Consider the following 15,015-nt stretch of genomic DNA (forward strand, 5'->3'; position numbering starts at 1 on the left):
GCATCCCCACTCGAGGATGTTGCCCCGGGCATCCCCACTCGAGGATGCTGCCCCGGTCACCCCGGTCGGGCTCTGCCCCGAGCATCCCCACTCGAGGATGCTGCCCCGGGCATGCCCATGTCGCGGGCAGACGCCGTTCAGGAGCGCCGGGCTGTGTTAGCGGTGGTTGCCATTGCAGCCCCGATTTGAGGGCTGGGTGGGGGTTTGCCTGATAACTGCCCGCACCTTTAGGCGAGATCACCTTGCACAAGGAAAGCTACAGCCCTTCAGCTGTTCCTGCCGTGGCTCTGACATTTATGGCACACAATCCGGTTAGGGCTGCTTTACTTAATCCCTGGACTCCCTTTGGCAGCATTGCATAAACGGCCTTAGAGCCCTCCTCAGCTCTGGTGCTGTCACTCTCTCTGTCTTTGAATTTCTTAAAATCTTCAGTTTCCTCCGTCACTCCTTCTGCCACAACACCACCCCTGATATCACACAGACTTTGTTCTCCTCCACACAGGTTCTTAAACCATTTACATCCTCTTTAAATTTGCTGATAAAGCTGCCCAGCTCTCCTGAACCTCCACTATTTTTAATTCCCAGTGAGTCTGTCTTTATCCACTAGCAGGTGACAAGGGAGTTGATAAAGACAGACTCAGTGGGCATTAAAAATAGGGATCTTGTTTAGCCAGTGAACAGTGTAACAGTTTATGTGTTTGATTGCCAACTTCTTGTTTGTTCACTTATTACATCATATTTATATTCTAGCTTGCAAGATAGCATTGCAAGAGCATTGGGAAAGCAAGCAGCTTCATTTTGTTCAGTAGATCTGTTGTGCAAATAAAAAGCAATAACTAACTTGCACAACACAGCTCAGCACTTTAGATTTGCAAATTCACTGGGTTTTATGGTCTAATTCATCAATATCAGTTTCTGCAATGAAGAACTGGTTCTGCATATGGCAGTTCATTGCTGTTACCAAGTGTAAATGAAACAAGAATGAGCACAAAGGTGTGCAGGACAATACTGACAGTTGAAATATATATTGCAAGGCAACCAGTTTGGTTGACCTTCACAGAATTTCTGATGTGACATTACAGTGACATCGGAGTTGAGTTGTACAAGTAAATTTTTTTACAGACTGTAGGATGTGAGAACTTGGGAAAATTGTTTGTTTTTTTTCCGAATCAGAGTTTTGTATAATTTCCCTCAAATACAGTTTGATGTAAGTATGATGCAGAGTTTTTATACCTTGCCTAACTCAAGACTTTTAAAGATGCCTTAATCTCTTTCACCTTTAACAGGGAAGGATTTTGGAGAAGACTGGGCTTTGCAGCCAAATCAGTTTTGGCCGATATGTGCGACAGGGACGGAAACTAGGGCTGGACCCAAAGCTCTTCATCCAGGATCTGCAGTTTAATGAAGTACCTGTGAGGGTTTATCAGCCTAAAGCTACCTCTGATGGGCGAAGGAGAGGCATCCTCTTTTTTCATGGAGGAGGCTGGGTATTTGGAAGCCTTGGTAAGATACTTGCTGGAGGAATTGTAGTAAAGTCTTTTTACAAAATAGAAATGAGCATGTGATTTGGGAGGGAGGAAGTCAGAAGCCTTTCTGGAATGAGCATCTGTCTCAAAGATGAGGGCAATAGCAAAGCACTGATGACAGTATTTCTTTTCCAGATACCTATGAAAAGGTGTGTCGCTACCTCTCCAGGGAGAGTGACTCAGTGGTTGTGTCTGTGCAGTAAGTGAACCCTACCCAGTTCTGTTGTTGGGAGATTACTGTTGCTGTGGTGCCACAGCAGAGCTGCACTGGTTTTGGAGATGCTCTTTTTCGTCAGAGAAATTTCTGCAGAAGTCAGTGAAGCCCATAAAGAGACAAAGAGTGATAATGCAGATTTCACAGCCCTTAACTGCTCATGCCCAGAGATGCTCAGGAAAGATACATATGGAAATATTTGGCACATTAAGGAAAAATATAAAAGCCAATCAAACACTTGGATGAAAAACGTCTTCCTTATGCTGAACATATGAACATGAAATAAGACCCTCTAAGCAATTGGGATCTATAGGAAAAGAGAGAATAATCACATGTATTCCTTCCATTTTAACATAGGAAGCAGAGGCACAAAATGTTTAATTTTCTTGGCAAGAGTACAGAGGAAGTTTTGAGTGTGACTAAGACTTGGTCATATCTTTAATCAGAGGCAATCCTACTTCAGTGAGTCCTTGTGACTGAGTACACAATTTAAAGCTTATGTGCAGTCACAGACTGAGGAGTGCCTGCTTAGGAGGTGGTGTGGAACAAGGGCCCCCCAAAATGATAGGGCTGAAGGACAGAAATATGACACCGTTTCCTGATTACTACTGATAACATTTCCTTCTCTTACCCTTGTCTCTCTGTGTCCCAGGTACCGTCTGGCCCCTGAGCACAAATACCCCGCTGCCTATGAAGACTGCCTGAACGCCACCCAGCACTTCCTGCACCACCTGGAGCACTACGGCGTGGACCCTGCCCGTGTCACTGTCTGTGGGGACAGTGCTGGGGGCAACCTGGCAGCTGCTGTGAGCCAGACCCTTGCAGGCAGGTCAGACTTCCCCAAACTGCGTGCTCAGATCCTGCTCTACCCGGGCCTTCAGGCCCTGGACTTCAATTTACCATCTTATCATCAAAACCGAGGAGTCCCCTTATTGTTCCGAGAACGTGCTGCTTTCTTTGCTTTGCTGTACCTAAATGGAGATGCACTGCACATGCAAGAGGTCTTGGAGGGCTCTCATATTCCTCCAGACATGAGGGTGAAGTACACGAAGTGGGTGAGTCCAGACAACATCCCTGAGAAATTTAAGGTCAGAGGTGTGAGACCACTTAGGCCCACTGATTTCATAGCTGAAGTTTATGAGACGGTGAAGAGATTCTGTGAGCCCAACCTGTGCCCTCTGTTGGCTGAAGACTCTGTTGTTCAGCAGCTGCCAGAATCTTTCATCCTGACCTGTGAGTACGACGTGCTGCGGGACGACGGCTTGTTGTACAAGAAGAGGCTGGAGGACAACGGTGTCCGGGTGACCTGGTACCACCTCGAGGATGGATTCCATGGAATCATAAGCCTCTATGATTATTGTGGTTTCTCATTTCCATCTGGGAAGAGGGGATTGGACAGCGTTGTTAACTTCCTGAAAAGCTTAGAGTAAACATCTTAGATTCCACGAGTCTGTTCATGCCTCAACCTAGGAAAATATCTTTTTAGGATATTTAATATCAGGTGATGGGTAGTCAATCAAGGGCAGCCAATTAAGAATGATAAACAAAGCTCATCAGAACCTCATTCCAGCTGTTAGTTGGAACATGGAATATGCAAACCTTATACAAGCCTGTACCATGCTGCAAGCCCTTATCTTTAGCTCTGCCAGTAAAGGAGAATGGTACTTTGAATGGACATCCTGGTCTGTACCAGCTGTTTAAAATAAAATGTGTGTGTATGAAGAGAAACTGTGTGTTAGCAGGTATGTGTGGTGTGCTGGTGCAGAGGTGTTCTGAACTCTGTTAGATCAAAAGAACCCACCTCAGCTGACTTTAGTGGGTTAGAAGCCACTGTTTTGGTCAACAATAAACATGATGCAGCCTAAAACGTGGTCACTGTCACTGTGGGGATAACAAAGAAATGGTTCCATGGCAGCTCCACACATCACCCACATTTCTCAGCACACAGGCAGGACTGGAGCCCCTTTCTGCCCCAGTTTTAGCACTGGACTACTGGGTAATGTTTAACCCAGATAACTTGAAGGATGGTTCCAACAGCCAGGGAGGGTAGTGCTGGTGAGGCAAAGAAATATGTTTGCGTCACAAAAAGGTGGATGGGATTGGTGGAAGATTGAACCCAAACACTCTACTACAGTTCTCTTTGGAAACTGGCTGGAGAAGAGGACAAGAGGAAGATTGGGAAAGAAAAAGGGGAAGATCAGGAAGGTGGGAGCAGGAACAGAGGGGTCAGAACCAGTGCTGTGGGGGTAGTACAGGGCTGCAGCCATCAGCTGGAGTCCAGGCTCATCCCAGAGGAGTGATAAAAGGGAGAAAAATAAACATCTTGCTTGGCCTATATTACTTCTTTCTGTTTATGATCTGCCATTCCTCTCCCTAAGCCAGGGCAATTAAAAATGCTATGGCCCTTCTTAGGGCAGTCACTTGAGGCAGCTGTACCACTTACATACAGCTGTTCAACAACATAGACAATACCAACATCATGCAGGAGAGGCTTCATTAATCCTCCAGAATTTTATACTTCTCATAACTTGTATCAAAAGGATCTTTAATAACTTGATATTGGTTTTATTTGCTTCTAGAAACAAGAGCATCTTTGCTACCAGAGCTGCTCAACAGATTTCATGCCCTGCCTAAGAGCTCAGCAAAATTTTGTCATTAGACATTTAACTTTGTCAAAACATGCCAGTTAGGTTCAATATTGGAGCTGTTCAGACAAATCCTCCTGACTCTGCTAAAATTACTTCCCTTAGATTTTTTTTTTTTCCTGGAGCAAAATGCCAGACTGTATTGCAGAGCCTGGCTGCTGCAGCAGAAATAGGAACAAAGAGGGGAAACCAAGTTAATTCATTCTTTTCAGATGCTGGTTCACATGGCAGGTAGAAGTATTTAACACCAAGCCATGGCAAATTTTTCAAGGACTGTACAGTATTTATACTTACATATTTATTAATAATTAACAATTATAAATAATAATTTATAATTAGCAATACTTTATATATCTTATATTTATACTAAGGAACCAATTTGGAATTTTACACTGGCTGATTATACCAGCTGAGACAAAGTTCAGAACCCAGACTTCTTCCCAAAAAAGTGGTTTTTAGATGCACAGAGGAAGAAAGGAGCACTGGGACAGAGCTGCTATGATGACTGGGCTGCCTTAGCTATACTGAATTTTGTGTATTTATCATGCCTATAAAAGACACTGTGAAACTCAGCAGCAGCTTATACAGGAAAGTCTTTATCTACTCACAGACCAAACACTGAGGAGAGCCACAGTTGAGAAATTTGAGGTAAGGAAAAGAAAATTACGGTGTGGGGCTGTGTGTGCCAGCATTCCAGACAGGGATGATCTGTGCCTAATACTTAAATCCTATTTTATATATCCTTAAACAACTGTATGTGTAATGGAAGGCACTGCAGCTCCGTGGCCATTCCCAGGCCATTCCCAGCTCCCCTGCAGTTCTGATTCCAGAGGGATCCCTTCTGAGGCAAACAAACTGCTTGGTACCCTCTGGATGTCTCCCAGTCTCTGCCTTGGAGGGTGCCCAGGGCACATGAGGAGAACCAGTGTGTTCCTACCAGCTGGGACCGGGTATTGTGTCTTCAGGGCCCTCCCTGAGCTCTAATAGGAGCTTGGTGGTAAAATAGGATTATTTGAATCAGCACACCTCCAATTTACACAAACAAACTGCACTTCAATGAGGCCCAGATCTTTCACAATATTTTTCCCACAAGTGTCATCTGCTAGAACATCCCTTCCACCGAGGTGCCTCAACACCCCCAGATATTATCACTCTCTCCAGACAGACAGCTGGAGGGTAGGATATGCAATGCTACTGCACCACAAAACACTTAAGCAGCACAAGACAATCAGCTTTTCATTTCCAGCCTTCTTAAATGTGTCTGCAAATCCGTGATGCGTGTGTGGAAATCAGCCTAATCACATCTCGTGACATGCAGATGCAGTTGCTTAAGTTAACTGGAAATTTACTTTGCTTGAAATGCAAATGCCCTTATTTTCAGGGATTAAATTTTAAGTAAAAGTAATACAAGGACTGATATCACAGTGTGATATCACTGGCAGTACAGTCAGATCAAAAGCACACTGAGCCACCTGAATGCTGTGCACAAGCAGCATGATTTCATCATGTGCATCTCATTTCAGAGCCTGCCACTGCAGCATTTCTTCACCCATCACAAGGAACAAAGAAGCCAAACTTTAGTATTGGAGTGTGACAATAACTGCAATAAACATGGTTACAACCTGTGCTGCCTTCCCTCCAGAGCTGAAGTGGATGCAGGTTGGCCTGGATTCCTCAGAAGTCAGATTTCCCCATTCTCAGTAGTTTTTGGAATTATTAATTCAATCAGGTGGAACATGGTGCAGTGGTCAATATATGGATTTAGAGCCAGGAACCTCCTTCTGTTTTAATTCTGAAAATAGATCTTGTGGTGACTTTTGGCTACTTTCTTACCCAGTCAGGAGCTTAGTTTTTGGACTGATAAAGTGGAAACGTTGTCCATACAATACTTAATCACCACAGGAAGCAGTGAAGGAGAGTGTCAATGGGCAGATTTCTCTCCCCTTTTCAATACCAGCTGAAGGCAAGGAGAGCTGTGGGATACAAGTAGCAGGAGAATTCATGGACTATTATGATGTTTCTAAATTTAAGTGAAATGTAAAGCTGTGCTAACTTTTTTAATATCTACCAGAGAGGCTATGAAGAGTCAGGATTCCTGATTGATGCCATTCCTGCAGTTCCTGTCGATATCTAACAGTGATTTTCCAGCCAGAGGAAGACACACATGCCCTGGGAACAAAGAGATCTGTTTTGCCTTTACTCTGCTGTCAAACTAGTACAAACATCCCCTATGACAACTGTGGAGCAGAAACACCAGAACCAAAAATTTAATTCCCTAATTTCTGACATTTCATCGTGTCTCAGAACCACCCACCAGCTCTGGGCTTCTCGAGCACCTGATGAGCACAAGAAAGAAGCTGAGTCCAGATTGGTGTCTGGACCAATTCCTGTGAAAGCCCACCAATTTCTGCTTTTGCTCCCTGTCAGCTGAGACAACCAGCTAAAAACTCATGCTCTCCCTTCTAGCCGGGGACATCTTCCCCAAAATGCTGTAGAATCCTGGACTGTAAAGGGGGTCAGAATATCTGTAAGGCTTTGGCCAACTGCTGAGAGACAGAACAGCCAGGGACAACGCTGTGTAAACTGCTTAGGGTGATCTTAAGCACTGCTTAATATAGACTGTTGTGTGAGCTGTGCCATGTAGAAGGGATGAGAATTAGGTTATATAGGCACAGAGCTTTTTACTAGTTAGAGCAAATTGCTGGATTACATCCTGACCTGCAGGTGGCCAGGAATATTTCAGAAGATGTTAAACCACAGAAAACAAATTTTTTATCTTTTGGTTTTTAGTCAATGAATAGCTGCAGTAAGAAAAAAACCAAAACAACAACAACTGGGATTGAACCTGAAAGGGCATAAACCTCGTAATTGCTTTGCCCTTTGTTTTGTCATTTTTACACAGCTTGCTGTGCTTTTCTTTTTTTTTTTGAATAAAGAGCAGAAAAGAACCTTGTGTTATTCCATATTATGCCTGAAACATCCAAGAATAAAGCAAACCTATGAAATAGCTGCATATCCAAGGCCAAGGTGGAACAAGGTTCCTCCCAGTGCAGGAAGCAGGCAGACCTTGATTGCCCTTGGCTTTACATAGGGAACAGCACTTAAGGGTAGATAAGCTGCAGAGTAAACTCCATTAGCTGACCTTGAATTACCAAACTGTAAACACGGAGGGAACAGCTCTGGGTGGCCTTTACAGCCCTGGATAGGCCACCCTGAGACTTCACTCCGTTGGGGAAGTACCTAAACGACCTATGTAAAAAGTGCTGGCAGAAGCCCAAATTCTTCTTGCCCTAATGTGCAACTTCTGCCTTGAAATCACGTTTGGTCCAGAGCAGAGATCTGCAAAGCTCAGCTGCTCTTGGGCTGAGGCTCAACAATAAACCTGCAGCAAGTTAGATTCAATATATCTGGAATTACTTCAACGCAATTCATCATATTTTTTTCTCAAGATTAGCAATATTATAGTTATTTTTAGGAAAAAGATAAAGCATATACCTGAGTCTTGGCATGGACAAGCCCCTGGCCATGGTCTGGACGGAGTTCTACCTCTGCAACATTTTAGCCACCGTGATTTAGGTTTGCTTTTTCAAGGTTGGGTTTGCAGCTGAAGGGCATTGGCGACTCAGGCGTGTGTGTGCAGAGCAACAGTGGCACCTATAGGCAAAGGGATTCATCCGAGAGACACCCAAAAACGTCTGCGGGACAGGTACGAGCCCCTCTGCTGGGGGCACGAGCCAGAGAGCAGCGTTGCTAATGAAATCTTTTAGAGATGCAAGAGCCCGGATAATTAGATAAGTGTTATAGGGGTGTGTTTTTTTTTAGGCTTCAAAGCCCCAGGGAGATCAAAGGCAATTAGAAAAAATTGAAAGCAAAATAGGTGAAAGTCACTGAATCACAGCCAGCTATTAGTGCTGTGCTATTAAAGGCATTCTCTTGAAAAAACACCTCTAAAATAATCCATAAAGAATGGATTACAATGGAATGAAAACTGATGGATACAGAAATTCTTGTATCGACAAGGAAGTCCTCCATATTAATTTTATTGCCAATATAACTACTAAAAGTGTATTTTTCTGCTTGTTCCCATCTGCTAATATTTTTAATGACAATACCAGTCAGGCACCTTTATAGCACAACAGAGCCCAGATAATACCTAGAATGCAGCTTAGAAAATTATACAAAGGTACTCCTAATTTCATACAACTCTAATCAGTTTGCTTAAAAATCTGCTCATCAATCATTCATAATTATTAAATATTTATAACAAATGAAACATTTATGCTTATCATCTACTGTGCTTCTAAAAGCAAAGCTTATATATGGAAAGAAATGACTGGCTTGATGTACAGGGAATTACTGAGAGGCACAAGAACCACCTATGAAATTTGTATGAAAACATTAATTCTAAATCTGAAAGCTGCCTGGGCAGGGCTCCCCAAGCACAGGCCTGATTTGTTTTTATTGAGCCATTTACAATTAAATACACAACCACAACACCCAGAGGAGCCCAAGGTAACCAGGTGAAATTAATTCTGGTAGGGAGCTTCTTAAGTAGGAAAATGCACAGCTCTACCAGACCTGTAAGGTGGGATTAGTGATACCTGGTAGCAAAATATCCCCTCTGAGCTGTTTAACTGAGGAGCTGTTTTCACCTGGGCCATCTAAACCTGCCCCACACAGCCCCAGCTTTGTGGGGGCTCCAGCTGAACTCAGGGCAGAACCACTCCAGGCTCCTCCTCAGCTCTTGGCCTGAGTTCAGTGGTGGTGGAACCAAACACCCACCAGCCAACAACAAAACCTGAATGTGTCTTCATCTCAAACATTCCACAAGACAAAATTTCAGACAGAATAGCACTGATAATCAAGGTTTTCCTCTTCTTTTTCCCCCCCTACAAAACTCAGCTGACCTATATTATTCCAGACAACCCCCCCCAAAACCACAAAGTTGAGCCACTGCTGGAAGCAGCGCTGCAAACACGTGGCTACACCAAGAATATCTCATTTATATCTCCTCTCTGACCACTGTGAGTGGGTCTCACTCCAGGTTCTCATCCTCCTCTATCCCCTGGTTTGCTGCCCACAGGGGACAGAAGCACAGACACAGTTGTTCCCAAGTACCACACTGCATCTGGCAAAAGTGGGAATGGCAGACAAAACTGAAGGATTCCTACAGCCCCAACTTAGAGACACTAATTCTTGCTGAGACAAACAGTGCTGTTTAATCAGTTACAGTGTTGCTGTGCTAGAGATTCCCTTAATAATAAATACCCTTGCTGTGTCTACCACAACGCTGCCCAGCTCACTCCAACCTTCAGAAATTACAGGGGCTTTTGTTGAAGACAAACCCACTGAAACAGAGGTTATTTTGCCTGTGCTTCAAGAACATGTGGCAACTGAAGGAATTAAGATACTCGCAGCTGTCATGGAAAGAATTAAGATGCTCACAGCTCATGGAAAAGAGGTGAGAAAATCTGAAATGCCATCATTACAAACCTGCAATAAGTCAGAAATCCATTTACTAGTAAGTGGAAAATGCAGCCAAGTCATGAAAATGTGGAACAGAAATGCTGGGTTACACTGTAAAATGTCCACTTCTCAGGAAGAGGGGATATTAATGATGAAAATAACATAACCTTATAAAGAAAAGAGATCAACTTGACATATAGACCTGGAGATAAAACTTCTTGAACTTGGAGACCTTTGAAACATGGATGAAGTTTGGAATTTAAGTATGTTTCTATCAGACAAGTAAATAGGTAATGTTTGTTCTGGTCTACTCTGATGTTGTAAGGAGTAATCCCAAGCACTCTGAGGCTCCTGGGAATCGTTATATTATGCAAAGGATGACATTTTGCGGATATGCCAGATTTTTCCGACCTTCTTTTGAGAAACTTTTTTTAATCTCAGGGCCTTGCAGTCACTGAAAAGCAAGAGCTCACCAGGCTCTTCAGTTTTTCAAATAGATGTTTTGATACAACTCTCTGTTATGAAAACGTTCCAGACAGTCTTGACTCCACGAAATCAGCCTTGTGTTTGAAGTTTCCTGACACTGAAGAGGCTAAACAGTGGTTAGAGTTGATGCACATGTCTCAAGGGCAGCGTATTTCTTGCCTTGAAGGAGACACGTGTCAGCCTGGATGAGCTGAGGGAACAAGAGGCAGATTCCTGGGCCTGAGAGGCTCCGTCAGGGCTGGGGCTGTGACAGGGACACTGATTCTGGCTGGCAAGTGCTGTAATAATTGGGGGCTGCCGAGGCCAGTTGTGGAGTGAGGGTGGTCACAGAGACTAAATGGCAGCGTTTCAGGCAGGAGAGAAACGGGCTGTTGACTAGAAATCGTTTCCAGGGTCAGGAGGCCTCTTCTGGAGTTATAAATATTCCTTGGAAGGTGCTTATAAAGAGCTACCCAGGCCAGTTAACTGGTAAAACAGCCTGGCTGGTCTGAGTTTGAGCACTGCCTAACGGGGGCACAACGGCTGCCAAGTCCTGTCCTCCAAATCTGCACATCCCACTGCTCTGATTCCTTTGAACAGCATCTTTAAGCCTGTTTAGCTCCTGGGACTGGGATTCAGACTCATCCTTCTTCCATAAGAATATGAAAAAGCTTTCTCTGCTGGCAGTGACATGAGGCACACATTCCTCACAAAGCTTGGTGTGTATCTAAACATTTATTTTTCACACTGGTGATGAAACATCAAATTGCCATTAGTACCGAGGCTTTTCCTTTTTTAAATCTTTGCACTGTTTGTTGCTCTGAGCTGGTCAGCTCTTAAAAGGCACCATCCTAAAGCCATGCCATTGATGCTCCTTTTTTTCTCTGTAAGTCCAAAGGGATCTCACTTGCAACACACCTGTGATGATAATCTCAGTGTCATATGGGGTTGTAACACTTCAGGAAAAAATCCTTTTACTAAAAAGAAAAAAAAATCAATTCCTTTTCAAAGGAATTCATATTTGGTCCCTCTATTCTAGACAGGGCAGTTTTCCTCATAGGAACATCATTACCCATCAGCAGGAACTGCAGCTCCCACCAGGATTTTCATCAAACAAAGCAAATTCCTGAAGCAGGAGCTGTGTCACCCAGCTCTGGACAGGGGCACCGAGAGCCACATCCACTGATTCCACTTAGACCAAGTTAACCAAGGCAGGGTAAGGCTCTGCTTAATCACCTGAACAAGGACTGCATAAACTTCACAAAACGTGACACATCCTTTGCAGAAACGTCTTACAAATTTATACTTCACATTTCAAAGGAGCCACTTATCTCCAAGAGCAGCTGCAAGCAACAAAAATGCAGCAGCACATCCTGAACCTGATTTGTGCTATGAGCTGACTCTGGTGAAGACATTCCCTCAGTTCTTTTCCTTTTTCTTGTCTTCTTATGATTTAAAACTGCACAAATTCAAAAGGCTACTTGTGGGAATTACTTCACAAATGCATAAGTTTGGGATATTGTAGAACTGCTGGAGAACAGAATTCTATTTTTCTGTATGTAATTGTGAGGTAACTCCTAAGCTTGCTGGTGTAGAGAAGAACTGCCCTGACAGTGTATAAAGCACTTAATTTGTAGTTGCAGTGATGAGAACATTTTCTCTGGGTATAGAAGGACCAAGTTCTATTCAACAATGACCCATAAGGAAATTGTTACATAAATACATAAATACCAGTTGTTTGGGAGCAATAGCATTTGCTAAGAAGGGAAAAAATCTCAAGGCACAGACATTTTAGAGGGAGTTGCTCTTTATTGTCTTGTACTTTTATTCTTGCAATTGCAACAACCCCTAAGGAGCCTCCTTGTAAACACACAATGCACAGAGAGCCCCTGGCCCAGAGCTGCCAGACCTCTGAGTGCTTAAACACTCCAGCAGCATTTTAAAAAACACACTGCACAAACCAGTCCACTCCTTTAAAATGAGAACCCAGGACTGGTTGTGTAAATATGTACTTACCTGCTTCAGTGCTGTAAATATGTAATTTAGGCTGCTGTCCCATGACATATTTTGTGTCTAATTTAAGGAACTGGGTGTTTGGTCAGGAGGGTCTGGGCTCCTGTCAGGTAAATATTATAAGCTGTAAATTTTCACAGCAGATTTAACATTAAATTTAGTCAGCACTATAAATAAAATGATCATTGTCCTGATGGTAGCCCTTGTCCTTGCCAGTGGTTGGCCTGAGAGGTAGTTAAGGACCCATGGCAACTCCCTGAGGTTCCAAACAACCATGTTCTGCTGTGGCAACCTGGACATCCTTTATACCAGCACTTGTAGCTTCTAAGCTTGAAAGCTTAGAGCCTTTTCCTCCCAGTTTGCCTCAAGGTGGGGAACACTCATATCTGACAGGAGAGTGCTCATGGAGAAGAGCCTTAGAGGCCAGACACTGCCTAAGCTGCTTGGGTGTCTCAGCCTGGCAGCCCATAAAGAGAAAACCTTGGATATTTAAAATTAAAAATAAAGCCATTTTGAATTCCTACAGTGATACAGAAGCCACAGCTCTGCACATGCTGGTTGCTGATAACTGCCCACAGAGTCAGCTTTCTAATTTAAACTCCTCACTTGGAGATACCTGGAGGGATGCTCTCAGCCCCCACTGGTTTGTACAGGCAAACCTGCATTTTTCCTTTGTTCCCTCAAATGCTTGAGCTTTGAAAGCACCTTTACTTATGTCACTGCTCTCACTGAACAGCCCAGTCTCCTTCAATATTCCCGATATTTTGTGTTATCAGTAATTTTCCTTTTAAACATGTACTCAGCACAATCCAAGTGTTTGCTTTTGTAAAGCAGGTGTGGATGTTCTTCACCACATTTATCACTGCATACTGCAGGGACAGTCTGCATTCCTGCTGGTAATATAAATATTGAAAGCAAAGCAGGTAATTGAGCCTCTCAGGTGTTTTTTTTTAAACAATCCCACCGGGAAACACAAGCTCGGTAACATCTGAGCCGGGTGGGAGCAACCCAAGGCTCAGCCCGCAGTGACCAGAGGGGCTGTAGGCGTGGAGGGAGCAGCAGGTGGCAGGATTGGATCTGCTTTAGTGCTCCTGGAAACTGCACCGTGGTCCTTGGGATCTCTGGAATGTGCCAGTGCTGACGGGGAGCTGCCTCCCGACCTGTGCCCAGTGGGCACCGAGGGTCAGGGCAGGGGCTGCAAAGGTCCCGGGTCCTCCCCAGTGGCCCGGAGGGGGATGTCAGGGAAAAGAATGCCCCCCTCTTCCCCATGGAGGAGGAATTTCTACACATTCCTTCAAACATCTCTGCTCAGAGGACGCAGCTTTTCCAACGTTTTGAAGTCCCCAGGGATGAAAGGTGCCACTGTCACTATTCTTGTTTCTGTCCCAGCAGAAATGAGGTCCAAGCGGGGTCGAAGGTAAACTGGGCTTGATTTGATGGAACCAGCCCGGGGCAGCCCCTGGCACAGGGTGGGGTTAACTGGGACCTGGCTGACAAAGGGCTCACCCTCCCTCCTGGATAATTGTTTTTCTGGCTGTAGTCAATGCCCTCCCTACGGGGGACATGGAAGACAAACCTTTGGTGCAACCAGCCCCGAATGACCCGCAGGGCTTTAACAGGAACAATTTAATTGCCCCGTGGTTTACACACTTTCACCTTTCTCACTCCACGGTGGAATTGCTGCATCCAAGAGATGTGGCTCCCAGTTTTCAGGTGGGAGGAAGCCCTTTGGCAGTGCTCAAATCCCGGGGAGGTGCCGTGCCCGCAGGAGAGCTGAGGAAACAACGCGTTTTCACTCTTATTTCCATATTTTAAACCCTGGACTAAACTTTCTCCCTATGCAGAGACAGAACTGTTGTGGTTGATCGTTCAGACAGCTCTGTCAGCCTGTGTTTCCATGAGCAGAGTCAGCCTGGGCTCTTGGGCTGTACCTGTTCCCTGATTAATGAGCCTTTTCTCTGGCCACAGAAAATGCTTATTTTCTATTTATAGGCACTGTTTGCAAAGCCACCTCTGTGGCATTGAAATTCATAATCAGCAGACTGCTACGGGGAAAAATATGTTCCAATTAATATTAAATGAGCAATGTGCTATTTTTTTTTCCTTTTTTTTTTAAGACCTGCTAATGAGGAAAATCAAAATAGCATCTTCCAGTGAACCGGTGACAGATCTGAGGTGTTAAAAGTTTAAATCTGAACACCACCAAAGCACTCTCAACCCCCCAAATATCACCCTTGCTAATGGGAAAATGTCAAAAATGCCTGTGAGGTTTCAGATGGCCTTTTAAAAAGTGAACACTGGCACCAAAACCGCAAAATAATGGACCAGCTTGTTACCAAGCTGGAATAAATTCTGTGGTTTTTTAAGGTGAACGTAACTTTGGCTTTTGGTGCTGGTTTGACCGTCTTAGAAATCACAGGCATCTGCTTCTGCCTCGAGCTAAGACAGCAGGCGCAGAGGCAGGGGGAATTTATGCAGAGTGCTCTAATTTTATTCAGATTTGTTAGAATAAAAAAAGTGTGTTTAGCTTCAGACGGCGAGAAATAGCAGCTTTTAAATCATGGGTTTCACAGCCACTGCTGCTGTGGAATCCAAAGGGTGCAATTTGCCAGCTCCGCCGTTAAAATAACATTTTTCTTTCCTTAAAACACACTGAGTCACAGCAAACTTCCAGGCCTATTTTAAG

At 44.1% G+C, this 15,015-nt stretch overlaps 3 protein-coding genes across 3 annotated transcripts in view; 2 read left to right on the top strand and 1 right to left on the bottom strand.

Moving 5' to 3' along the window:
- Window positions 1-3,468, top strand: part of LOC113954139 (arylacetamide deacetylase-like 4) — a 4,220-nt gene extending 752 nt beyond the window's left edge. The window contains exons 2-4 of the mRNA XM_027658120.1: window positions 1,287-1,503; window positions 1,662-1,725; window positions 2,393-3,468. Of these exons, the coding sequence (XP_027513921.1) occupies window positions 1,287-1,503; window positions 1,662-1,725; window positions 2,393-3,170 (1,059 nt within the window). The 3' untranslated portion in view covers window positions 3,171-3,468. The remainder of the gene's footprint in view (window positions 1-1,286; window positions 1,504-1,661; window positions 1,726-2,392) is intronic.
- Window positions 1-7,993, bottom strand: part of DHRS3 (dehydrogenase/reductase 3) — an 84,539-nt gene extending 76,546 nt beyond the window's left edge. Inside the window, exon 1 of the mRNA XM_027658124.1 lies at window positions 7,881-7,993. The gene's annotated coding sequence lies outside the window, so the exon portion shown is untranslated. The remainder of the gene's footprint in view (window positions 1-7,880) is intronic.
- CUNH1orf158 (chromosome unknown C1orf158 homolog) lies at window positions 3,811-6,778 on the top strand. Its single transcript, XM_027657936.1, is given in 4 exon segments — window positions 3,811-3,903; window positions 5,909-6,002; window positions 6,005-6,085; window positions 6,690-6,778. Coding segments are annotated over 4 exon segments (357 nt in total).
- Window positions 7,994-15,015: the final 7,022 nt, after the last annotated feature.

Source organism: Corapipo altera, unplaced genomic scaffold (assembly GCF_003945725.1).
Source record: "Corapipo altera isolate COAL_440 unplaced genomic scaffold, ASM394572v1 301, whole genome shotgun sequence".
NCBI classification, from domain to species: Eukaryota; Metazoa; Chordata; class Aves; order Passeriformes; family Pipridae; genus Corapipo; species Corapipo altera.